The 26981-nt window shown below is 48.3% G+C and overlaps 1 protein-coding gene across 1 annotated transcript; it reads right to left on the bottom strand.

Moving 5' to 3' along the window:
* On the bottom strand, window positions 1-26981 carry NOX5 (NADPH oxidase 5). Its single transcript, XM_059056110.1, is given in 15 exon segments — window positions 1-132; window positions 1172-1335; window positions 8349-8448; window positions 9088-9172; window positions 9423-9547; window positions 9942-9986; window positions 13751-13893; window positions 17157-17289; window positions 18954-19121; window positions 20083-20261; window positions 20424-20577; window positions 22098-22332; window positions 23314-23524; window positions 25069-25216; window positions 26856-26981. Coding segments are annotated over 15 exon segments (2148 nt in total).

The following is a 26981-nucleotide window of genomic DNA, read 5'->3' as shown; positions in this document are numbered from 1 at the left end:
CTAGAAGTTCTCTTGGAAAAACTTGAAGCGGAACTGCTTACAATGGCCCTTGAGCACCTTGGCCAGAGCTGGGAAGCCACAGAAGAAGACCTGCACCTTGCCCTTCTTCTCAGTGGCTAACTCCTGGAACACCTGGAGTGCACAGGGTTGGGGGAGAGCAGCGGGAGAAGAGGGGGGACTGTGGACCCGCCCAGTGACACACCCAGTGGAGCCAAAGACATAATGGGCCAGGATGGCTGTCCTCCCCATGAGGAGCCCCAGGGCACAGCTGCTTGGCTTCAGCCATTAGTTTAGGGGCTGTTTGCTCAGTGAGTAACCTGACTCCGACCCCAGGGAGGGGCTGGACCAGAAAGAAGTAAGACCCAGGCCCTCGGTTCAAGGAGCTGCATCCATGGGGGAGATGTGCACTAAACCAGCTGCGGTGCTGTAGGGCGATGGCAGAGCCCAGAGGGCACACTGACCTCCAAAGCCCCAACCTCATGCTAGCCCACGGGCCTCCATCAAAATGCCTCTTTCCTTAAGTCAGGCTTTCTCTCCCAGCGAGGACCCTTTTCCACCCCAAGTTCTGCTTAAGAATTGCCTTTGCCTAAAGTTCTCTTGGTGCCGAAGCCCCGCTGGCATCCCGTTCCCCCCAAGCTCTCACTATCTAAACATGGATCATCTATAGCAGTGTGAAAAGTAATACCTTCTGGTCACTTCAGGCAAACTCTGCACCCCAACTGGTAAGTGCTCAGGGAGGAAAAATAATAATAAAACCAATCTGAGGAATAAAATAGAAAGACTGCAAACTATTCTGTGGCTCTGGGCCTCAGTTTCCCTGTTTGTACCAGGAACGGATAAGACTTGATGCCTCCCTGGAACTCTGTCCACTGGGGCCTTCAGACTCTGGTTTGCAGGGGGTCAGGGCTGGGAGATGCCTTGGAGGTTGTATGGGCTAACTTCCTCTGTGATCAGGTGGGGAAACGGAGGCTAGTGGTGGAACAAAGGGAGCTAGTGATGGAGCCAGAACGTAGGTCCCCTGCCTCCTGTTCCAGCCCTGAGATCCTGGCTGGACTCGGATGCTGGCCTCAAGCTTTGCTCCTGCTTGCTTGGCCCTGGACTCCCCAGTCACTGCCTCAGGCTCTCAGACCCACTAGTCCCTGCAGGCTTCAGGGCTCCAGGTGGCCTTTACCTCGTTCCAATCTGGCCGCCCAGGCTGGCTGCGTGTCTGGAGGCCCATGATGGAATCCTTTTCCTTCTTGGCCTGGAGGTCGAGGGCCATCTGCAAACCAATGGCCTTCATGTCATTCTTGCCCAGCGCAGAGGTCATATACATGCGCAGCTCCAGGAAACAGCCTACGTGGGGGAGGAGAGGGCAGGGTTGAGGGGCCAACACCCATGATGGGGACAGGGCAGGATGCCAGCCACCTTGTCCTGGGGCTTGAAGGGGGACTCACACTGTCAGCCAACCGTATTCAACCAGTACCTCCATTTGACCAGCACTGCAGAGAGGAAAGATGGCTATCTTGAGCTGCTCAAGCTGGGTAGGCCCTGTGCATGGCATAGACGAGTTATCGTACAGCCATTGTCTAATGTAAGTCTCACAACCACCCCAGGAGCTGGACCTTATATTTACAGAAGGTAAATGAATCCCAGGGCAGCGTGGCTGTCCTTGGTCTCTGAACTCATGCCCTTCTGTGCCTCATGGTGTCTGCTCAGCCTAGTTGGGGACACAAGCCATGCACACATGGAAAGACCACTGAGACCAAAGAGTCAAGGGTTGAGTGAGTGGATCAGATGGCAAATGTTACTGATATACAGGGAAGGCTGGAGCACACGCAGCCGCTTCCTGGGATGGTGGGGATTGGGCGAGGTTTTGGAAGAGGGCTGAGACTCAAAGGGGAGGTGAAGGAAGGCACCCTAAGAAGGGAGCAGCATGAGACAAAAGTGGGAGGCTGGAGTTTGTGGGGCATGATGTGACTGCCCTGCTGGAGCAGAGCATCCTTGAATGGGTGCAACAGCGGGTAGGACTGGATATGCACTGAGGCCAGAATGTGAAGAATCTGGAATGCCCAGCTAGGGAATGGGGGCAGGGAGAGGGTACTGGAGCAGGGCATGATGAGATGAAAAGAGCATTTCAGGGAGGGGAGTCAGAGGACTGAAGGGACAGGGCAGAGACTGGCATCTAGGAGACCCATTAGGCCTGAGCGTCCACAGCTCTGTGTCTGCAATGGGACAGGTTTGTGAGATACTGATCCTGCCAGCTCTAGGGCAATTGGTACATCCAGGTGGGCACCTCTGTGCTCAAGCAGTTTCCTCCATTCTCCCAGAGGTGGCAAACAAATGTTGTCATTTTCCTGGTGTGCCATGATGGGGAGAAGACTGGACAGTGCTGCCCCACACCCCTGCCACAATGCAGGCCAGAAACGGCGGGGCCTGATCTACCATGTTGGATTCACGAGCTGACAATCCTTTATCCTTAAAAGGATTCTGTCTCTCTAAAGGATTGAGGCCATCCCAGCTTGTTCTCTATTGTTTCATATGCCACGATTAGCCCACTTTTCCTTTGGCTCAAGATCTCAGCCACTGTTAAAATGCAAATGGCCCTAGGAGGGTCACCACATTTTATTTCACACATCACTGAACTTGAGTAGTGTGGTGGTGCAGGAGGGAAGAAGAGGTACCGTAAGGGATGCCCACCTGAGAGAGCCTTGGCCCTTCTTCCTCAGAGTCACTGCCCCCCCATCCCCCCACACAGGGGTAAGAAAGGAGAGAATGAGACATCAGAGTGGGAGGGAGAAGGAGGCGCTGTGGAGGTTTACGCTGTCTCCAAGACAGCGTGTTCCAGACAGTCCTCCCATTTCTGGGACACTCTCTTAAGGAAATCATCCAAAGGAAGGGGGAAACAAAACTATGTGCTCATGCATATTAATTGAAGCTTTACTTATGATAGTGGAGAATTAGGAGTAAACAAAATGTCCAGTAGTAGGGGCATGGTTAAATAATTTACGGCAAACAACTGTATCATTCATTACATAGCCATTAAATACTACTAGTACTGGTACTACTATCACTATTAAATTTATGGAGCAACTACTACTACTACTATTACTACTTCTGCTACTACTATTAAATTTATTGAGCAGTTACTACTACTACCACTACTACCACCTCTACTACTATTAGTATGACTTCTACTACTGCTAAATTTACTGAGCAGTTATTAAGCTCCAGCCCTTGTTCTAAGTGCTGTACAGATGATCTCTCACCCAATCCTCACAACAATCCTATGAGGTAGGTACTTAGTAGTATCCATATTTTTCAGATGAGGAGATAGAGGCAAAGCAATGTGCCCAAGGTTCTATAGCTATTATGGGATAGAGTAAAAGACTCAACTCAAACAGCACAATTGAAGCCTAAGCTATAGAAATTAAAAATTATAAAACACAAATTCTGTAACTCAAACCTCGGTATATGATTAAAGTTGAAATCAGAGGCCATGTGCTTCAGCTGCAATGAGAAACCTTGGAAGAAATTTGAGGTAACAAAGTTGTTGACTCAAGTGGCTTTGAGAATGCAAAGCAGTGGGTTAGCTGTTACCCTTTGTTTACACAGATTAGGAAGAAGCAAACAGCAAATATTTATATACCAGTTACTAGAAAATTTAAATTAAATCTAAACTTTTCCCTTAGGCTGTCATCATAAAAGTAAGTTTCTTACGAATTAACATACTTAAAAGCATTTAGAACAAAGTCAATGCTATATAAATATTTGCTTTAATTGTTATTTACAAGAAAGGGCAAGAAGCTTTACTACAATATTCTAGGGTTTAATTGTTCTCTTCTAAAGACTATTGACTGGTGCTTTAAGGCTTTGGATGTTTCTTATAGTAAACTATATGTGTTTGAATGTTTTTTGTAGAAAACTGTGTCTGATTACTTGAACTTATAAACTATGTTTAGCATAGGAATTTGAATTTACTCATGGCAACCTTGTGATAATTAACCAGCCAAATAATATCTAGTTCCAGTGAATTCAACACTATAAAAAAACCTCACCAATTCTCTCTTTTTTTTTTTTTTTTTTTTTGCCGTACGCAGGCCTCTCACAGTTGTGGCCTCTTCCGTTGCAGAGCACAGGCTCCGGACGCACAGGCTCAGTGGCCATGGCTCACGGACCCAGCCGCTGCGCAGCATGTGGGATCCTCCCGGACCGGGGCACGAACCCATATCCTCTGCATCGGCAGGCGGACTCTCAACCACTGCGCCACCAGGGAAGCCCAGGGAAGCCCAGGGAAGCCCTGGGAAGCCCTTACCAATTCTCTTGAAGTTAGAAACATATCTAGAGATATTCCTCCTTATATAAGATCTTCCGTAGTAAAACATAACAAAACAAAATAATGACTAACAGATTAACTTTAAACATAGTACAAAACCTCAGTATTCCACAAAGATGTCCCATGAGGACTATTAAATAACCCAGAGAAACGTTATCATGCAATGCTTAGTAAAAAATGTAGGATAAAACACTTGCTGGGTGGGGAGGGGAGACTGCAGGGACTGGCGGGAGGACGTTTAAACATTCCAATTTAATGAACACATAAAAGAAGGGACCATCAGCAAAAGAATTTGTATATGCCAAGCTGTATAATTTTTATCTTAGACCACTTTCTAAACATTTTGATTGCTACCTCATCAGGAAACATATTGAGCACACACCCCCAATAAATGTATATGTTTGTTCACATGTTCGTTTCTACTTACAGATTACGTCTATTAAAAACTTATGCTTGAGTAAAAGGAACCATATTACTCTCTCACCTTGAACAACTAGAAAAATAAGCAAGATATATAAAACAATGGTTTCCAGACATTGATCAACAGGTCATGTAGGACTGTCATTACTGAGGGAGGAAACACTGAAGTGAGCCTTATAATTGCCTGCTGTCGGCCTCACTGAATTGAGAAGACAGAAATTGGAGATCAGAGAGCAGGACAGCTAGAACGTGCCAGGCACAAAACTAGAAAAAGGGCAACTGCAGAGAGGAAGAGAGACCAAAGGAAGAAGAGAAAGAGGAAGGGAGGATGAGGGCTCACTAGCTCTGGAAATCTGCATAAAGTTCCCCCTCAGTCTTTGGCTCAGAGTTAATCTGTACACATGTGAAAGAAAATTACCAGAAAACATGAGGCTTCACAGTACCTGGAGCTCAAACAGAGCTGGCAATAGTTTGTGTTCCACCATCAAGAGTGCAGAGACCTTCTAATATACAAGGCAGTAGGATGAGTCCTCAGAGGTGCAGCGCCTTAGCCCTGGGGCTGAATTAGCCCCACAATAAGGGTTGCTCTGGACTCACCCTAACAAAAGTTAAAAGTAAGTCTTGAAAGTATCCAACCATCCTAAACAATGCCACTGTGCACCAGAGCAAAGTACAGTACTATTTAAAGAAATACCACAAAATCCAGAACACAACATGCAATTCACAGTACCTGCCATCCAGTAAAAAATTATCAAGCATGTAAAGAAACAGGAACATATGATTCATAACTAGGAGAAAATTAGTAATTAGAAACAGACCCAGAAATGACAGAGATGATGGACTTAGACAAAGATGTTAGAGCAAATATTATAAATGTGCTTGAGAATGTAAAAACAAAACAAAGCAGCTATGATGAGAAGAGGAATGGAAGACATAAAAGATACCCAAATGGAACTTTTAGAGAAGAACAATACAATAAGAGAAATGAAAAATACAATGGATAGGATTAATAGCTATTCTAGGTCCTTTGGTTTTTCCGTATAAATTTTAGAATAAGCTTCTTGATATCTATTCTAAAAAACCTGCTGGGACTTTTATTAGGATGGGAAGGATAGATAAGTTACTGCAGAAGAAAAGATGAGTGAACTTGAAGACATAGCAATAGAAACTATCTGATATGAGGCACAGATTAAGAGGAAAAAACAACAACAACCATACTCACAATAACCTGTGAGATATCAAACAGTCTAAGATCTGTGTAATTGAAGTGACAGGAAGGAGAAGGGGAGATAGAAAAAAAATATGTAAAGAAAGAATGGCTGAAATTTATCCAAATTTGATGGAAACTATAAGCCCAGATGTCCAAGAAGTTCAATGAACTTCAAGTACAAGAAATATAAAAAAACTGTTTCTCAGAAATGTTTTGTAGTTTTTAGTATACAGATCTTGCCCATATTTTGCTAAATTTATCCTTAAGTATTTCATGGTTCTTGAAATTCTATTTAAATATTTTTAAATACTAATTATTTGTTGTTTGTAAATAGAAATATAATTGACTTTTGCATATTGACCTTATAACCTGGACCTTGTTGAACTCACTATGAGACTGATCTAAATAAAGAGCTAAAACTATAAAACTTCTGGGAGAAAACCCAAGAGTAACTACTCATGACTTTGGGTGAGGCAAAGGTTTTAGTTAGGACACAAAAAGCAAGAAGAGGGCTTCCCTGGTGGCGCAGTGGTTGAGAGTCTGCCTGCCGATGCAGGAGACACGGGTTCGTGCCCTGGTCCGGGAGGATCCCACATGCCGCGGAGCGGCTGAGCCCGTGAGCCATGGCCGCTGGGCCTGCGCGTCCGGAGCCTGTGCCCCGCAACGGGAGAGGCCGCAACAGTGAGAGGCCCGCGTACCGCAAAAAAAAAAAAAAAAAAAAAAAAAAAAAAAAAAAGCAAGAAGAATAAGAGAAAGAAATCTGATAAATTGGACATCATTAAAATTTCAAAATTTTGTTCTTCAAAAGACAGTTTAAGTAAATGAAAAGACAAACCACAGACTGGGAGAATATATTTATAAAATGTACACCTGGTAATGGACCTGTTTCCAGAATATATGAAGAACTCTTACAATTTAATAAAAAGAAGAAAAATATCTGGATTTAAAGAGCAGACAAAATATTTGAACAGACACTTTACAAAGAAGGCATACAAACAGCAAATAAGACCATGAAAATATCTTCAACATCATTATTAATTAGGGAACTGCAAATTAAGAGCATATTGAGATATCCCTATACACCCACTAGAATGGTTAAAATTAAAAAGACTGCCAACATCAAGTGTTGATGACTTGGTGCTTTGTGACCACCTAGAGGGGTGGGATAGGGAGGATGGGAGGGAGGCTCAAGAGGGAGGGAATATGGAGATATATGTATATGTATAGCTGATTCACTTTGTTATACAGCAGAAACTAATACAACATTGTAAAGCAATTACACTCCAATAAAGATGTAAACAAAAAAATGTTGATGAGGTTGTGGAGCAACTGGAACTCCACTGCTGATGGAAATACAAAGTGGTACAGTCATTTGGGAAAAACAATTTGACAGTTAATAAAACTTAGCACATACCATACTACCCAGCAATCCCAATTCTAAGTATTTACCCAAGAGAAGAGGAAACATATGTCCACACAGAGACTTTCATAGTCAAAAATGGCTAAAAAATGGAAATAACTCTAACATCCATCAGCAACTGAGTGGAAAAAGATTGTGGTATATCCAGAAAATGGAACACTTCTCAGCAACAAAAAGGAATTAACTACTTACTTTAATTTAACATGCAACAGCATGGATAAATCTCAAAGGTATTATGTTTAGTGAAAGAAGTTAGAAAAGACTACATACATATTATATGATTCCATTTTTATGAAATTCTAGAAAAGGAAAAACTATAGTGATCGAAAGCAGATCAGTGGTTGCCAGGAGCTGCAAGTAGAGAGAGGGTATTGATGCAAAGTGAGATGAGGGAGCTTTTGGGGGTAATAGAAAAGTCCCATGTTTTGATTATGGTGATGGTTATACAACTGGACACACTTGTCAAAATGCCATTGTATTTATTGGACACTTAAATTGATGAATTTTATTGTATGTAAATTATCCCTCAAAAAAACTTTTTTTAAAAAAAGCGTGAATACAAATTGTCTGAGAATCATGTTAAAATGTACCTTCCTGGGCCCTATTCCCAGACAATCTGACTTAGAAGGTCTGGAATGAGGCCTGGTAATCTAACTTTTTAATAAGTGCTCATTTTGAATAAAAAGAAATGTCATAAAAAAGAGAAATGGGGTGGGGGAGGCTATACATTTTTATAAAATGTGAATAAGAAAAAATATCAGAAGGAAATCCTTTAAAATGCCTGGATACCTAGATGGGATTATGAATTTTTTTTCTCTTCTCTCTTTTAAGTTTCAAAAAATATTACATTTTATTGGGGGAAAAAAGCAGCCCCCTCTCCCCCACATTTTTTATAGAAATAGGATAGTCTAAACACTTTCTTAAAGAGACCCTGAACCCCACTGCCCCACCTCCATCATCCTCAGGCCCCTCCCCTCTCCTACCCTCCTGAGTCTCCCCGGCCTGGTCCATCTCCAGTCTGGTCAGCAGGTTCACAAACCACTAGAAAGATCACTAGTCTTGGCTGATCCAGATGAAGTCCACCTATGGAGAAGGGTCTAGTTCAGAGGGGGGCCTACCTCATTCACTCATATCTGTGATCCCCAGGGCCCTGGTGTAACCACCCTGCTCTTAGCAGGGCACACATTATCGCCCCCATTTAAGGAAGGGGGAGACCAAGGCTCACAGAGGTGAGGAACATTGCCCAGGCCCCAGAGGAGCATGGGATGAGAACTCGGGGTCCTGACAACCAGGTCAGGATTTTCTCTAATAATCTATTGTTTACAGCAAGCAGTATTCTGAGATCTTAAGTTTAGGACAGCCAGAAAAACATTACTTCATTATTTTTTTTTTTTAGAAACTCTTTGAAGTGGCCTACACAGAATAATAAATTTTCAAACGGTAAACATTTTCACTTTTAAAACAACCACCAGGTCACGGTTAGCAAGCACCATGGCTGTAACTGAATCCCGGCTGCCTGACTTTCAGGCTCCGTGTTCTTTAACGAGATGCCCGCCTTTAGGGCCCAGAATGTCTCTCTGGGGGAGCCCTGAACACAGAGACCAGCGGATCCAAGCCTGGGGGGAGGTCATCTATCCCCCCATGCCTCTGCACAGGGGGGCACCTAGCTCTGGTGTCTGGGGAGCTCTCCAGTCCTTCCTGCAAGAGGCGGTGCTCACTCACCTTGTGGAGCTTCATGTCAGCATCCTGCACACCCTCCCCCCCGGAGTGCTGGCAGTTGGGGCAGATGTGCGTTGTCTTCTGGTGCCTGAGGGGAGAAGAGAGGAGGGGCTTTTGAGTTTGGGGTGAGTATGAGATTTCTCGGGACCCCAGAGAACAGTGCAGGGCCCAACCCATGAGGAGGGGGAGGGGTGAGACCCAATAAAGAGCAGGAGAGGAAAGAGAGAAAAGGTGAGAGGGAGCCAGGTGAAAGGAAGGAGAAAGCAGGGTGGGGAGGGGAGGCGATCTCTCAGGACTCTGCCCTGGGATGCAGGCAGGGCCACAGCCTGTCCACCCACCTGTACAAGATGCTCTGCAGGATGGAAGCAAAGGGGGTGATGCTGACGCCTGCCCCGATAAGCACAGCATGATCGGAGGCGAAGTTCCTGCGGTTGGGTGTCCCGTAAGGGCCATCGATGTAGCACTGCATGCAGGAGGGGTTAGAGGAAAGAGAGGGTGGGTGGGTGAGGGAGAAGCGGACCCCGACACTTCAGTACCTCCCTTTATATGCAGGCAGTCATCTCCTGGGCTGGAACCCAGGAGTAAGTGACTCCCACTCAGAGCACATTCTACACGCTGTGCTCTGAGCCTGAGTCTGGGAGAGCCCTAGAATGTTCGCATGCAGAGCTGGTGAGAGCAGGGCCCAGCCAGCACTCCCCGTGTGCCCTGTGAGGTCAGGGGTTTGGTTCCATTATCTGGAGACCTGGGAGTCAGACCGTGGGGACTGTGGAACCCAGGTACCAAGAGCCACCACAAGCCCTCCCCATGGGCAGAGGCTTCGATTCGTCTGCTTGGGGCCACCCTCTTGAGCCTCTCACCTTGATGTTACAGAACTGGTGGTTCTCAGAGGACACCTCGGAGACCTGCAGGGAGTAGAGCAGAGAAGGTGGGTCTCTGGGGGTGGGCAGGCCAGGCATTTCTCAGAGGCTTCCTCACCTTTGCCAGTCTGAGCAACCTTACAAAAAGGGAATTGCCTTTTCTGCCCCAACCATTCCAGGGAGCATGGGGCACTTTTGAGGGAGAACATCAGTGGTGTGCTGGTACACGGACTCCTCAGAAAAAGAAAGCACCACCACCAGCAACGACAAACTCCTGATTGTTAGTGTCTAGATTTCCAGTATAAACGCTGCCATCATGGCTCCCACCAATGACTGTGCTTAATAACTGGCTCTCAAAATTCCTGAAAAATGTAACAGTCGCTCTAGAGGTCCAACACAAGTCAGCTTCAGGGTGTAATGGGAGAAGACTCACCCCAGCCGCCTCTTGGGCTCAGCCACTCCCGATAGCTTCCATGTTTCTAGACACAGCCCCAGCCTTGAACATTCTTTCCCTGTGCCTAGAGCATGCTCTCCTCTTGCCCAGCTGGCAAATTCCTGTGCATCCTTCAGTGTGCAGCTCACTTGGAGTGGCAGCTCCTCCTGGGAGCTTTGCCCAGCTGCTCCAGGCAGAAAAGCTACGCATGGGCCTGCCTCAGAGTTCGCCCCTGCCCTTGGGACCCTGCTCTGGGCTTGCTGACAGGGAGCTGCCTGGGGGCAGGGAGCAGGCCTCCTCTGCTCTGCCTAACTCCTCCAGCCCCGAGGACAGGCAGACCAGATTCCCTGAGGTCAAAGTGCTTCCTTCCTGAAGATGAAGGAAACAGACCCCCCCACACCAACCCCCGAAAGGGCTGCAGGGGCCTGTGATAGTTTCTCTCTGGTGAGGAGTGACCTTCACAATCATCCCAGCAAATCCCTTATTTCACAGAGAGAAGCTGAACCCGAGAGTGGAAATGACTGGCTCAAGTTCCCATAGAGCTCAGGGTGGAGCCTGGGCCTCCAGCTGCCCGTCCTGCGCTCACCATGTCACACCACGCTGCTTCTTTGGGGGCAACTGAATTCTGTGTCCTCCACAATGCTGCATGTGAACTACTTGTGAGGATTATTTTAGGAAGTACACTGTGAGAGGGATACTTCTCTTACAATTTTAAAAAATCCTGCTGATTGCAAGGAGAAAGGCTTACATCATGGTTATTATATCTTTAACATCTCTCTAACACTTACTAATCCCTCCTCCATTTTTTCTTTTAACAAGCTAAGAAAGAAAGAGATGGAGAGCATGACAGAGAGGGGGGCGGGGGAGAGAGAAAGAAAGAGAACAAGCAGTGGATGCAGCTCAGGCTCAGAGCCTCACTTAGCAGGCAGCAACATCTGGCAAGAATTTAATTACATTGCTTTTCCTTTCAGAGTTATCTTCTGTTTAAGGCACATGATAACTGGTTCTTCATTAAACATGGCAATCTAAAGAGTCCTTTTAAAATACGATTAAGTTGAAAGTAACGTTGGGATGTAAGGAGAAAGATTCAGTAGGAAATATTACCTGTGGGAAGTAAATATGGCAAAAGTTATGAAGGTGCCATGCAGGTGACTGGCTACACATGGTGTGTGGTCCTTCTTAAATGTGGCCTGCCCTTGAGGCCTTCTCTTCCAAATTCCAAGGACCCACCCACCGTTCCTGGGAAGAAATATCATTGGTTCTCCTGGCTCCAGCCCCAGCTTCCTCAGCCTTACCTGGCCTACGTCCTCGGCTGCAGCTTCCCACTGTGCCTGAACCCCGTCCTTTGTCCCCACGTACACCAGGCCTTCATCCCCCTGCTGTGGAGTTCCCTTGGGCCTGTAGGGCATCAGCTCCACAGAGACATCCTTGTTGGAGGCCATTGCGCCCTGTGCCAAGGCTCCAAAATGGATGGGCTGGGGCTGCAAACCCTGTTTGGTTTCAAAAAAAACAGTGCTTCATGATTTAAACCACAAGTTCAGTACGTGTTAGTTTATTTAAAGATTCAGAAACTACAGAACTTTAAAGAATAATGTAAAAAAGTACCCTGAATTGGAAGACACAACTTCTCTAAACATTTTCTCTGTCCTTCCAGATCTTTTTCACACACACACACACACACACACACACACACACACACACACACACACACACACTTTAACATAAATGGAACGTACTGCTTTGTAACTTGCCTTTTCCACTTACTACATCTTGACAAGCTTTACGTGCTAATGCATGTACATTCACAGTCTTTTTTAGGCAACCTACTATTCTATTAGAAGGGGGATCAGTAATTTATTTAACTGCTTCCCTATTGTTGGACATTTTGGTTATCCTCATTTTCTCATTCTTGTTAACAACCACGGTATATTATATAAATTAGCTCTTTCCCTTTACCCTAACTTATTTTCTTCATGGCTTTTATTACCATGTGACACATTTTATATCTATTTGTGCATCTACTGTCTATCTCCCCCTCCAGAAGGGAAGCAGTGCCAATGGCTATTTTGCTTATTGACATATCTCCAGCATCTAAAACAGTACCTGGAAAACAGTAGATCCTGTGCTCAATAAATATTTGCTAAATGAATGAATGACAAGGTGGTTAATGTACTTCTTGTGTACATGTCCAATTAGCTTTTTAGGCTAAATCCCTAAAAATGGCATTGCTGGGCCATTCGGTATAGATATTAAAATGCTGACACATATAGCCAGACTGCCCACCAGAAAGACTATGCCAATTTATTCTTTGGCAGCGGTGCTTAAGACCCCAAGGAAACTCCGCTTTTAGTGTACTTACCCATCAATCTCAGTTGCCAAGACTCACCCGGTCTTGAAAATCAGCTTTCTCCTTTGTGAGGTTTCCCCTGATTAACAGGAGAGAACACTCTGCTTGTTTCTACCTACCTCTCCGTTTCCCAGAGCTTTGCTCTTGGCACTGTTCTAGAAGGTCTCTCTGGTCTGACCAGGCAGGATTCCACATGGTTTTCTCCCCTGGACTTTAAATTCCACAGGGGCAAGGCAAGGCTGGGCCAGGCCTGGGGGCTTTCTTCCTTTGAACTTCAACAGGGTTTCCACATATTAACCCATCTCCCGGCTTAGTGGTACAGCCTACTAAGTGTTCAGGCACCCTCAGCCTCCTACATCTATCCCTGCTTCCTCAGGTGCTGCTCTGATCTCTCTGTATTCCTCCCAAACCTCTCAGAACTTGTATTCACTCCAGGCACTGGCAGATTGTCAATTTTGTGCAGTTCATCAGGACTCAAAAGATAACAATGCTGATGGTGATGGTGATGGTGATGGTGATGGTGATGATGATATGATGGTGGCGGTGATGATGGTGATGGTGATAATGAATGATCCCTCTGGACCATGTTGCTCAGTTCACTCAATACTTGACATGCATTCATTCCATTGGTCCTCAACAGAATCAAGTGTAAGAGGAAAGCCAATGGTGGCAAGCACGTCCAGTTTGTAGACGAACAACTTGAGGCTCAGCAAGGCTAAAAGATGTGCCCAAGGCCATACAGTTAGAAAGCATTAGAGCAGAGAGGTGGGGGTGGGTTTTTCTCATCTCAATTTCCCCCTCTTTGCATTGTCCCCTTCTTTCTAACGGAGCACACTGGAGCGGGGAGGATCTGGAGTGGTCAGGCTTCGAGGAAGCTCTTGGCCCACACAGTCTGTAGTTGCCTCGCCCTGTGTGCCACCGTCCAGCCAGTACACATGACAGCTGCTGAGTGGTTGCCAACTAAGAAGGCAACTTGTTCCCCATGTGTTTGTCACCATGGTGGAGACTTACTTCCCTGCAGTCACTTACCTGTGGCTTCCTCTGACTCCGTCTCATCTTCAAACTCCTTGAGAGCCTCTCGGAACCACAGCCCACTGGGTCTGATTTCTTGAAGGACTCATACAGCCTGTTTGTCCACTGGCCCTGGGACCGGGTGTGTAGCCAGATGGTGTCTGAGCAAGAGACAGGGAGGGAGGCAAGGGTTCAGCACTGTTCTCCAGCAGGGACAGACCTGTCTCACTTGGAGGGATTGGGACTGGGCATCCGCCCCTTAAGTCTTCCTTTGAATGTCCTTCCTCAGGCCCAAACTAGCAGCCACAGTCATGGGACTTGGAGAGCCGAGCTCTCTGTGCAGACCTGGCAATCTTGCTCGGTGAGGTCAACCTAAGGGTTCAGTCTCCTTTGCCAAGGCAGGGGTCAGAGTGGCCCCGAGCACACTGGGAGCCCCCTAGGGGTGGGGGCCAGGCCTCCTCCATCAAGCCAGGGTCTCACCAAGGTGGGGACCCTCTCCCTCCCACATTCAACCGGGTGCCTGTCAACAGCTCTGCACACAGTAGGCTCTCAGTCAATGGTGGGAGCAACAGCTTGCACTGCCCCCAGTGTCTGGGATGCAGGGGGTGCTTACTAATGTTCCCTGTTGAGTGGATGACCGATGGAAAAGCCTGGGGGGGTTACCCCTCTATTGAGGGGTACCAGAAAGAACCCACATGAAAGTAAGGAGGCCCCTAAGAGATCTCATCCTTTTTCTTTTATTTTGGCATATTTTCTTTTGGCAGTCGTACGAAGGAAATGGATAGACTCCTTCTCAGAATAAGGCTTTTAAATACATTGAATAACATATGTAGAAATTACAAATGAAACCAATTATAATGAGACAGTTATCAAAATATATTTTTAAAAATTTTAAGAATACATGTGTGTTTTTGTTAATACATGAAATAACAAGATGCAGTGGGAGTCACATGGCCACTGGAAACGTGAATTAGCAAATGTCCCAAAGTATGGACAGCAACCGTAATGTGATATGAAGAAGAATCCATGGTTTTCATTTCAAAAAAGGCACATGGATTGGTAATGCTACTATGGTTTGTTACCTGCATTCATACCTGAAGAAAATGCTACATTTTAGTTAGCTGTTAGTGAAAACAAAGTTGTCACATTTTTTTGTCCACCTAAGTTCCTGAATGAACTCGTTGGACCCTGTGTTTACAGAGAGGTGAGGCATCCTCTCACAGCTTTGTGAGGAGGGGACTGAAAAGTCACATGCTTGGATCCCTACTCCCATGTGCCTTCCTGGCGCTTCCTCACCCTTCAGGGTGCAGAGAGGCAGGAGGGCTGGGCTATGCCCTGTCACACAGATGCACCCTGAACTGCCTCACACAGTGATTCATATGGAGAAGGCCTCTTAAATGTCAGCTGAATTCAATCAGCCACACCTGCCAGCCTGCGTCCCACTCCTGATTCTGTAAGCCAGCTCTGCAAACAAAGTTGGAGGATTTACCAGCCCCCATATAGACTCACTCAGCTCACTGCAGGGGACTTGGGCCCAAGATATGGGCAGATTCCAAGCTGAGACCCTGAAGAAACCCCTTCAAGAATTGGTCAAATAAATAACACATCCATAAAATAAACATGGTCATTATAATCATATTAGTATTGATACGTTGGAATAGTATGCAGCCACTAAAAGGAAAAGTTCTTCTTTTAAAAGAACTGACATGCAAAGATTTTCATGACATACTATTCACGGAGAAAAAGTGGGCTTCAAAACAGTGTGAACAGTGATCCCTTGCATGCAGAATTATCTCTGCTTCTGATTATCCATGGAGATGTATCAAGATCTGGAAGGCAATGGTTTTATATTTTTTCTTTTTAAAATTTTATTGGAGTATAGTTGCTTTACAATGTTGTGTTAGTTTCTACCGTACAGCAAAGTGAATCACTATATGTATATCCCCTCTTTTTTGGATTTCCTTCCTATTTAGGTCACCAGAGAGCATTGAGTAGAGTTCCCCATGCTATACAGTAGGTTCTCATTATGGAATCTACTTTATACATAGTATCAAGAGTATATATATGTCAATCCCAATCTCCCAATTCATCCCCTCGCCCCTTTCCCCCTTGGGACAATGGATTTCTTTGGGTGGAATTACTTGAGGGATTTTAATTTTCTTCGGGACATGTTTCTATACTGTCTGAATTTTCCGGAAGCATATCTGTTCTTTACAAAACAGCAAAGGAAAGAAAAATAGGAAGAAGATAACCCACCCTCTCTAACACACACCCTCACCCTATTGTACATCCAGGCCACCACTCACATGATTCCAGGGCAGGTGTTGTGCAGCTTTGGGTGGGGAACCCTGGACTTGGGTCTGCGCCCTGAACTGAGGGAGCTAGGCCAGGGGGTGGGAGGCATCCTGAGTGAAGCTACAGTTTTTAATGGGGGTGGGTCAGAGAACCCTGGCAACCAGAATCCTTTACTCCTCACGAAGCCGAGCAAGGGTCTCGCTGTAACAGGCCACGCAAGGCCTCCTCTGTCAGAAGCACTGCTTGAGGTGGGAGGGCCAATGCCCAGCCAGGAGGTCAGAGGTCCAGCTTGTGGCCCGACCAACAGCTCAGGACCAGAAGGCAGGCCCACGCATGGTTGCGAGTCAGAGAACAGCTGGGCAAAGGGAGGGTCAGCTGAGTGGTTCTATGGTGCTGGGTATCCAGAGGGAATAGGGGTGGTCCAGGGATGGGGGAGAAGGGTGCGAGGGCTTCTGCTGCCTTGGCGCCCCACAGTGCTCATGCCCACATGGAGTGCAGGAGCCTGGCTTCCTGTCACAGCCCCCTTGGAAACGACCAGGTCCCCTCTCCTCTGAGCCGCTGTTCCTCTGCTTAAGACCTCTGAGGGCTCTCAAACGCCTGCACCATCCTGTGTTCCACTCTGTGTTCCACTCTGCGTTCGAAGTCTTTCACAGTCCCACCCTGGTTCTCATCGACTTTGCCAGCCACTCTTGTCTGCCTTTGGTCCCTTCTCTGACCCTCTCTCCTGCGCCCGCTGCCCCTACTTCACCCAACCCTCAGCCCAAACTACATCAGACCCTCCTACGTTTCCACGTTTTCATGCTTCTCCCTCCGCCTCCAACCCCTCATCCTTCCCTACCTAGGAAACTCCTACGAACCCTTCAAAGTTCAGCTGAAATGCCACCCTGCCCACTTCCCCCACCAGGCCAGGCCCTCCCCTGTGACACTCATGGCAGCCGGTACAGCCCCAAACACCCCATTCAGTCAGCATCTGCACGTCTGCCTCTGTGTTCCAGAGGGAGCTTTGGGAGGTTGACTTTGTGTGTCTGGTCTTGTTCACCTCTGTGTTCCTGGTTCCCAGCCTTGCTTGGCACATGGCAAGGACTCAGTAATACCTGCTGAGTGACCGGTGGGGCTGGCGCAGGCCTACCTTTCTGCTCGAGAGCGCTGCTGATGGTGAAGGGGTGCCACTCGTGGTGCGCAATGGTGGGGATGTTCAGATACAAGTAGTCGCCAGGCCTGTAGTGGAAAAGAGGGGATTTCTTGATGAGGAGATGAGTGACCTGGGGAGAGAAGAAAGAGACCAGGGTCATCTGTGCAGGCCCAGAGCTGCCAGGGGCCCCAAGGCCAGAGGATGGAGGCTGGGTCGTCTTTCTCCACCATAAGCCAGGCTGGCCCCAGACATGAGATTCTTCTGTGCCTGTGAGTGGGGTCTCGCCCCTGCAGCACATCTGCCAACCAGGGGGTGAGCAGTGATCAGAGAAGGGAAGTCAGGCTGTGTCTGAAGTGGGGCTCATGGTGTGATCCCACTTCTTGTGGTGTAAATACTGCTTCTCAGTGGCCCTCCCCCTCTGTGAAGCCCCTGACTGCTCCAGCCCCTTTCTTGGAACTTCTGTGGCACTTGGGTGGTATTCCGACCATGAACGGGCATCTCCCCAGGATACAACAGCCTCCTGGATAGTAGCTTCGGTTTATTGAGCACCTACTGGGTGCCAGAGCTGTGTGGAGCTCTTCTAGTGCTATCTCTAGTCCTCACAGCGACTCTCTGAGATGAATGTCATTCTTTCTCCACTTTACGCAGGAGAGGCTGAGGCTCAGAGAGGTTAAATGACTTGCTCAAAGCCACCAGCTAAGAAACCATGGGATTTGAATCCAACCACTCTGTCTGATGCCAGGGTCTAGACAGAAACCTCGGCCTCTTAGTCAGCTTCTGTGTCCTCACTCTCAAGCTGTCCAGAGTCAAACCCACCTAGAACTGCCTTCTCTTTCTCCAAAAATGGCCCCAGTTACTCAGGCACCTGCAAGACAGCCTAGACGCCTTCCCCACCTCAACCGCAAGTGCAGCCAGTTACCTCTTGAGTCTTTCTGTAACATGCCCCCTCCCCACCCAGATCAAGGTCAAGGTTCTCATGAGCTCTCATCTACATATGTGCGACAGCCTCCCCAGTGGTCCCCTCCAAGCCATCTTCTACAGAGCAACTAAAGAAATGCAGCTGGAGTATAAAGCGGCTCAGTACCACCACCCGCCCATCCCCCACCCTGCTCAAGAGTTCCCCGTGGCCTGCAGAGTGAGGCCACTCACCCTTAGGCCCTGCCCACCCCTCCAGCTTCTCCCTGGCACCTTGGATCCAGCTGTGCCAAATTACCTGTAGTCCCCCAAGCACAATATGCCCTTTTATAACTCTGTGCCTTTGCCCATGCTGTTCCTTATCCAAGCAAACCCTTCCCTATCTTGTCTATCCAACAAATTCCTATTCATCTTTCAAAACCCTGAAAAGGCAGCTCCCCTCTCATTCTGAAGCTTCTCTGATCTCTCAGAGACAAAGAGTTTTAACACCTCCTGGGATTCTTCTTCTCTTACCAACACAGCCCTGCACTGTAATGGAAGGGCTGACTCTCCTATTAGCCTGTGTGCCCGTGGAGAGTGGGACAGTGCCTGAGCCTTCTCTGCATCTGTCACCTAGCGCAGGGCCTGCCACCTTGTAGACACTAATATATACTTACTGAAGGTATTCTGTGCACACTGGCCTTTAGTGGTACCCTGCCTATCCGTCATTCCCCTTCCAGAAGTGTCACTCCCGGAGGGCTGGATTGAGTCTTGCACTTTGCTTATCTTCTCCACTGTGATGGGGCGCCCCATTTCCTTGGGGGCGGGGGTCTAACAGAGTACTAGCTGCTGCACCCCACCACCTGTGACTCCCCTTGGCTCATCAGGCCCCCTTTGCACCTTGGAAGGGAGGAGATTGACTTCCACGATGTACAGGGCCTCCATGCAGGACGTGGCCAGGCCAACGGCCCTCTCCAGGAAGAACAAAGTGCCAGGGACCAGCAGCCACTTCAAGAAGTTGGGCCCATGCAGACATGGGAGGTAGGACAGGTGGGTCCAATAGAACACCTGTGGGGGTAGGGAGTAAGTTGCCAGAGTCAAGGCCTGGGGGTGGAACAGAGCCAAGAATCACGGCCATCCTTAAAGCCAGGACTGTGCCCAGAGCCTTGGCCACACACAACCTCTCCTGGGAACAGGCTTGGGTAGGAGGTTGGGGGTGGGAAGCTTCATTGCCTCTCTGTTCTGGGGGCTTGGTCCAGAAAGTCTGTAAGGGAAGATTCTTGGTGCAAGTGGCAAACATCTGGAACATCTGCCTGGGGGTGTTCTGGGCTCATGAGCATCAGTGTCTCAGTCCACTGACCCTTTCTCAGGGGAAGGAAGGAAAGACAGCAATGGTGTTCTGGGAGTGGAGGAGAAAGAGCAAAGCCCTGAGTTTTAATACTTGCTCTGCTACTAGCTGTGGGACCTTGGCCTGGTAAGTTAAAAATCAGTCCAAGGGACAGTTCCGGTCTCCCAACCAAATCCTCTGTGACCTCTTGTATCTCAAGGAGGCTAGAGAGAGGAAAGCAAAGCTAGACCTAATACTTAATACTTTTGGACTGACCATGTGCCAGGTGTGTGTAGTTATTGGCTTCACATGTATTATCTTATTTAATTCCTAAAATATTAATAACTTCAAAGGTAGAGAATTATAGATCCGTTTTACAGATGAGGACAATGAGTGACCCATAAGTAGTGGGGTGGGGATTAGAATCCCGAAAGCCTGTGTTCCTTCCCCTCCCTGTGCCCAATTTAATCCAATTAGAGCAAGGGGATAAGCCAGCGAAAAAGCTAGAAGAAACTTCTAGAGCAGAACATTTTCACTCAGGAGACATAAACTACAGCCCAATGGCAGAACCCCAAATCACATGTCCAGAGCATGCAGACCGCCTGGAGCTTCCTGGGTTCTGGAATAATTTACAGGGAACGCAGCATGAAATTAAGTTGGGAGCCCAGGATGGGACAGGCAAAGGGGCAAGGGCTGGGGCACCTCAAAGTGGCCGCTCCTGCGGACCCAGGAGCCGGAGCAGGCGGACATGCCAGGCAGCAGTAGGAACAGGGCCACACGGGTCAGGGAGGCCGAGCCGTGGGTCAGGCCAGTGCCAGGCCTCGTGGTGAGCAGCAGTTCCCCAAACTGGAGGGGGCTGGCCTTGGACTGAGCCCGCAGTGCTGCAGACGAGCACGAGACAAGCTCTGCCCGCTGCACTTTCCCTTTGGGGTTCCCACCCCTCCCCCTTCTCTGCCCATTGGGCTGGTGGGACACACAGGGGCAGGATAACTGAGGGGTTTGTGGAAAGCCCGGGTCCCCACCCACTGCTCCAGGCTACTCACCGAAGTTCACCACGTGGGCCACAGTGTGGACGAGGGAGAGCCTGACCACCACGTAGCCCATAAGCTGGTGGAACTGGAGGTCGTGGTGCGGCAGCAGGACCTGAGCCAGCCACGTGGCCCGCAGCCACGTGAGGCAGTGCCTAAGCATCAGCACCTGGCTGGGCAAAGCAGTAGAGAGCCCCACGTGGCTCGCTCTCCGCCCTGTCCTCTGCTCCACAGCAGCTGTTTCTCTACCCTGAGCCTGTTGTGCTTCCAAAACGGGGCCCTGTCACCACCTCCCCTGCCCCCAAGCCTCCGCTGCTCCCCTAGGTCCAAAGCTGGGGCTCTGCAAAGTAGGATCTCCAGAATTGGTGAAGAAAAAATGTTACAGAATGTCTGCTGGTATCACTTTTATCTCAACACGTGGGAAGCACATAAGCTTTTACTAATATTTAGTATCTGTGGAGACATGGTGCCCTCATTTAGTCATATGTCAGACTGACACCATGTCACATGTGGTTCTCGAGATGTCCTGGGGGCAGATGGGGCTTTTCAAGGCGTTTATGATGAAGGTCCCCTCACTTGGTCATTTACTTCAATGTATTTATGCATGCCCTGATACGTGGATTTGCAGATTACATTAACTGCTTTTAACTTAAGTAAGCTAACCATCCCTCAGCAGGGACAAGTAACTTAAAAAGATTCCCTACAGAGAAAATGCAGATTGAAAATAGTGTTAATAAGGCAAGAGCAAGTGACCACAAAAATGAGTCACATGTCTCCCACCCCTGGTGTGAATTCTTTGTAGCCAGTTATGAGGTTGTAAATAAAACCCACTCTAATAAGAAGCTGATATTGTCAGGAGGAGTATTTGGACTAGAGATTTACACCCCTGATCATTAAGAATGAACCTTGGGACTTCCTTGGTGGTCCAGTGGTTAAGACTTCACCTTCCAATGCAAGGGGTGCAGGTTCGATCCCTGGTCGGGAAGCTAAGAACCCACATGCCTCACGGCCAAAAAACCAAAACATAAAACAGAAGCAATCTTGTAAAAAATTCAGTAAAGACTTTAAAAAATGGTCCACATCAAGAAAATCTTAAAAAAAGAAAGAAAAGGATGAAGCTTGCCTTATAGTTATATTGTGCCATAAACCTATTGGCTAATGATAATAGGGCATATGTATAATTATAAGTAAGTGAGCATATACTGGGTAATTGGGAGGGGTTTTTGTTTTCAGTTTATTTTTTGTTGTGTTTTATTTCGTTCCAGTTGCCAAAGTGTGTCATCAAATACACTTGGAGACCTCAGTCTCTGGTCCCCAGGATCACATTCTGGCATTCAAGGCCTCTGGAACTATTCTCTTTCTGGTTGGAGCTCTGCACAGGAGCCAGCCCACCTCCTCTGGGTCCACCATAGGGTTATTGTGAGGATCAGGTGGAAAGTGCTTAGCACTGTGACTTGTACATAGTAGCACACAAAAATGTCAGCTATGTTATTTACCTGCTGTGTGACTATGGACAGCTCACTGCCCCCTCTGAGCCTTAGTCCCCACCAGTGAGTGTTGGCCCAGCTGAGTTCTAAGGTGCCATCCTACCCTGACATTGCAGGTGTCCACGTGTGGGTCATTTTGTCTAAGAGGAACCTACATCAGTCCCCCTACCCGTTTCCCTGCATTGTGCCCGCAGAACCCTACCGCGATGAAGCTGCAGTCAAAGTTGAGGCATAGGCCGCAGCCCTTGGCCACCATGACACTGGCGCCGAGGGCCCGGTGCGCACTAGCTGCCAGGGCAAAGAGCAGCACGTGGAGGCCCTCGTAGGTGGGCAGGCAGGGCAGGTGGCTGTGGTGGTTGTGCCAGTAGGCAGAGGTCAGCTGCAGAGGATGGTGTTAGGGCCGCCCGGTGGCGGAAGGAGTCAGCCAGTGGGCAGCACTGTGAGAGAGGGCTCCACTCAGAAGGCTGCGGTGTGGAGGGGACCACCAGAGTCTGAACCTAGAGACCCCATTCCCTCTGCAGCCCACTAACTCTTGGGGAGCCTCATGGCAAACAGGCTGGCTTTCTTTTACACCAGGAAACAGAGAGGTCAAGTGACTTGCTTACAGTCACATAGCTAGGTGGAACTGGGATGAATCTCTGGTCTTTCGGATGCCACACACATGACTTTTTTTTTTAACTACCTCTCCTTACTTCCCAACTGGGGGTGAGGCAGGGGAGGTAATCGAAAAGGATGGAAGAATCTGAGACATTTTGTGATAACCCACAAGAATGTTAATACACAAAAAGAATGAACTACAAAACTGGCACTACTCAGAGCTTGGAGTCAGACAAACTTGGGTCTGTTGTTACACCCTTTTTATATTATTTTTTTCCACAGTGCTTATAAATTTGTACTTATCTAGTTTATATACTTGTTTATTGGTATCAATTACCTGTCCCTCAGTCTGGAACCTAGCCCCAGCAGAGCTCTGCCATTACTGAGAACAAGGCTTGGTACATAGTAGCTGCTCAACCAAGTTGAATAAATAACTGTCTTTGCTAACTATCTGTGTGATCCTAGGCATGTTACCTCAGGTGAAGTAACTTTAATGTCCTTTTGTAACTTTAATTTCCTTTTCCATGTTATGCACTGGTATATTTGTAAAAATGCCCAGCACTTAATATTGTGAGTTGATTCTAAAGAAACACTGTAGAAAATGGACACATGACAACAGCTGCCCTGCACTACAGACCTTTGTCCGCAAGAGAAAGCAGGCAAAGAGGGGAGGGGCTGGGCGAGGCTTATCTGGGGCTGCGCTGACCTGGGCAGGGAGGGGCGGGGCCGGGCTGAGGGATCCTCCATGTGTTCAGGCCACACTTCGCACCTGGTGTCTAATTCCAGCACTGGCAGTGCCCCTGCACGAGACAGGGCGGTACCTGATGGTCAGGTTCTCCATGACCCCGGGGAAGCGTTGCAGCTCGTCTCGAAGATCATCGAAGGTGATGGCACCGCTACAGTCCTTGTCCACCAACTTGAAGAGCACTAGCGTCAGCTGGTCCAGCTTCTCCTCGGCCAGCGAGATGGCGCTCTCATGCAGGCACGACAACAGCACGATGCGCAGCTCATCCACATTGATGGAGCCGCTCCCTGGCCCAAATGAGGATGAAGCCGATTGCTGGCCTGCCCCCAGACCTTGCTCTGTACTTGCAGACTCGCCCTGCCTTGCACAACCATTGCATCAGTGGTTCGTTCATCTTCATCTTTCTGCCAACCAATTCTCTTTAGGAGCATATACCAGGCAATCGACGGACATATGGCACCTTCCACTCACAAACCTTCCATGGCTCCCTACTGCTGAGCTCAACAGAGGTGAACATCTCCCCAAGCATGGAGAATCTTTGGACTCAGTGTATGCCTTCCTCCAGAATCTGCAGCCTCCTCTCTAAGTACCACTCAACTTCCAAGATCATCTGCCCAGAAGATACACTTGCTTACTTAATCTATAAGGAGCTATGTGCCCAGAGCTTCAATTATCCAGAGGCGAATTTTATATGAGGTGGTGGTGAAGCGGTTCCCTGTGGTTCCCCAACCTGTAGCAAAATTTGCTCATCCATGTTGTCCTGAGAGGCTGCAGTTGGGCCCTCAAGTCCAGCCTTGTGGCCTTATGTGAACATGAGTGGCTAAGAGTGATGTGAAAAGGAAGCCAGAAGTGCTGTCGACCCCCCGAAAGACTGCGTTCTACATCCAGGGATTCCACCCGCGGTTCGTTGAATCGGCGGGTGTGGAACCCACAGATACCGAGGGCTGACTGTATGACTCCATTTTATCTAAGGGACTTGAGCATACACGGATTTTGGTATCCACTGGGGTCCTGGAACCAATCGGAGAAACTACTGTACCAACTGAGATGGGATCTGGGGCACTTTTTTCTCCTGTATGTATTTTCATTTGTCATGAGCGGTAGGACTCGTGATTAGTGATTTCTTGGCCTGTGACACACCTGAGGTAGCAACTTGCTTCTGCCCCTTACCGGGTGATGGTGGGCTATACGTCCTTTAGAGTATTGCCCCTTACTTTGCTCATCTCTAAAATGGGGTTGGGCTTCCCTGGTGGCACAGTGGTTGACAGTCCGCCTGCCGATGCAGGGGACACAGGTTCGTGCCCCGGTCCAGGAAGATCCCACATGCCGCGGAGCGGCTGGGCCCGTGAGCCATGGCCGCTGAGCCTGCGCGTCCGGAGCCTGTGCTCTGCAATGGGAGAGGCCGCAACAGTGAGAGGCCCACGTACCGCAAAAAAAAAAAAAAAAAAAAAAAGTGGATGGTGAGTGTATGCTATCAGAAGACAGTATAGAACAATGTTATGGGTGATTTTTGTCATAGTGGGCTATTATGATGATTATTAAAAAGCAACAAAACAATTTCTTTTTTTAAACATATAAAAGAACAAAGGAAAGTTCTGGCTTCTGCTGAGTTGAATCAAGGGCATTTGTCTCCCTGCCAGGGACCTACCTTCTCCCCCAACAAAAGGGAAGCAGAGACCAGAGACAGGGCAGGGAACCCACAGAGACAGAGAGAGAGAGCTGTCAGCCTCACCTGGAGAAAACAGCCCCATGCTGGGTAGTCACTGAGATAGGCCGATTCCCTTTGTCCCCCCTACTGAGTCCTGCCCCCCACCACACAAAGGGCCCTTACCGTCAACATCATGCACCTGGAAGAGGAATTGGAGTTTGTCTGTGGGGCTGCCGTGGATGAGCGGGGTCCATGCCTCCTGCAGCTACTGAAGCGTGATGGTGCCACTTCTATCCGAGTCAAACAGAATGAAGAATCTCTTGGCAAAGGACTGTGACCAGAAGGGGGAGGGGGATGGGCGCAAGTATGGCCACAGGGCCCAGGCTTTGAATTCATTCACTGCATCTGCGTGTATGTGTATGTGTGTGTGTACACACCGTGGGGTGGTGGGAATCAGGGAGGACCCAGGTGCCTGAACACAGTGTGTGATCTGCCGATGAGGCCACATCAGGGGGCAATGTCCATGGCGCATCTGGCCAGCTGAGAGCAAGTTCGGGGTCTGGTGAGAGAACTGTTCAGCTGTAGCGAGGATGGGCTTGTGTCTGGGCCTCTGACGCCCTTCTGGCCCCCGGGCCTGGTAATTTGCATAGGCTCTCTGTCCCCACAGTCTATTGCCCCCATCAGCCTTGCAGTCCATACCTCTGGTGGCCCCTTACTCAACATGGGAAAAGGGTCAGATCCAGGGTCCTTGAAGGCTCTTCCCAGGTCCTGTCTCATTCCCCTTGGGGTCACCCCGAGGGATAGTGAAACCAGGAAGAACTTATAAAATTGATGCCACTTGAGTATCTGTGTCTATGCCTTTTCCTGTTGTTTGGGGGTGCCTACAGCCTACATTTAAGTGTTCTTAACGTAGACTTGTTCTGAACAGCACCTGTTCTCAATTGCCGATTTACTCACTCCATTCATCATTCATCCATTCCTTCATTCAACAATCATGTCTTTGCAGCCTCTGCTTGCCAGGCCTGGTGTTAGGCACTGGAAACACAGAAATTAATAAAACAGGCTGGGTCAGAGTCACAGATATGCCAGGCCCGGAGGCTCCCCTTGAGGCAGGGAGAGGAGCCTAAGGGCTTTGGTGTCTGACCTCAGTTCACAAGCAGGAAGTCTACTGTGGGCAGTCCAACCCTGCCTTGGCTTCACTCTTTTTCCCCTGGGTCCCTCGAGTAAGTCCTTTATCACTCTCTACCATCCCAAATGGCCTTTATCTTAAGATATTTTATAGCCCCTGCTAGGGAGAAGATCTTTCTTTCCTTCCCCATATTGACTATGAAAGGAGGCACAGCATTTAGAGTTCTAAGTAGTATCTCCGTTACCAGCAAATGAGGGGCTCTCCTATCAAAATAGGGGCATTCAAATGCTCATTGGCTCGCACCCATCAAGGACACAGGCCACCATGAGATGCCAGCCCAGAGGACACCTGGGGTGAGACTCACTCCTTCCGCCTCTCTGCTAACTTCTCCGCTGTTTTGTCGGGCGTGCAGGCTGTTATGGGGATGGGCAGAGGACCTATGAAACCAAGAGAGAGGACTGGAGATGGCGTGGCAGTGCAAATGGGCCTTTAATGGATACAAATCATGGAAAAGCTTATTTTGTGGCAGGAGGCTTAAGTCATAGCAGCACCTTTGCCCATGAGGCTAGCAGTAACTATGAGAGCAATAATGTTTCTTAAGATTTGACAAGCTACTGATTTCCAACTGCACGTGTTGTTTGGAAGACCCCAGGAGGCGAGGGATGGAAGGACCCCAGTAGCAGAGACAGAAACATCCTCTGGCCCCACTTAGAGGTGGAGCCTCAAGCCCGGAGAAACCCGGGGAGCAACTTTTCCCTCCTTGTGAGGTACTGTGTCCTGCAAAGCAGATTACTCTTCCTCTACAAAATATGAGTGCGGGGTCCCCACTTCTGGAGTGGACACTTGCCTCTTTCACGTTCAGGGCTCTTTTGAGCTCTTGCAGGTTGATTTCCCTGTCTTCTCCCGCAATGGTTTCAAACTGGTGTGTCACCCACTGAAGCCACTTGGCATCCTCCTCGGCACTCAT

This window comes from Kogia breviceps, chromosome 3 (assembly GCF_026419965.1).
Source record: "Kogia breviceps isolate mKogBre1 chromosome 3, mKogBre1 haplotype 1, whole genome shotgun sequence".
Taxonomy (NCBI): domain Eukaryota; kingdom Metazoa; phylum Chordata; class Mammalia; order Artiodactyla; family Physeteridae; genus Kogia; species Kogia breviceps.
The sequence above is the reverse complement of the archived record's forward strand: the minus strand, read 5'-3'. Positions and strand labels throughout refer to the sequence as shown.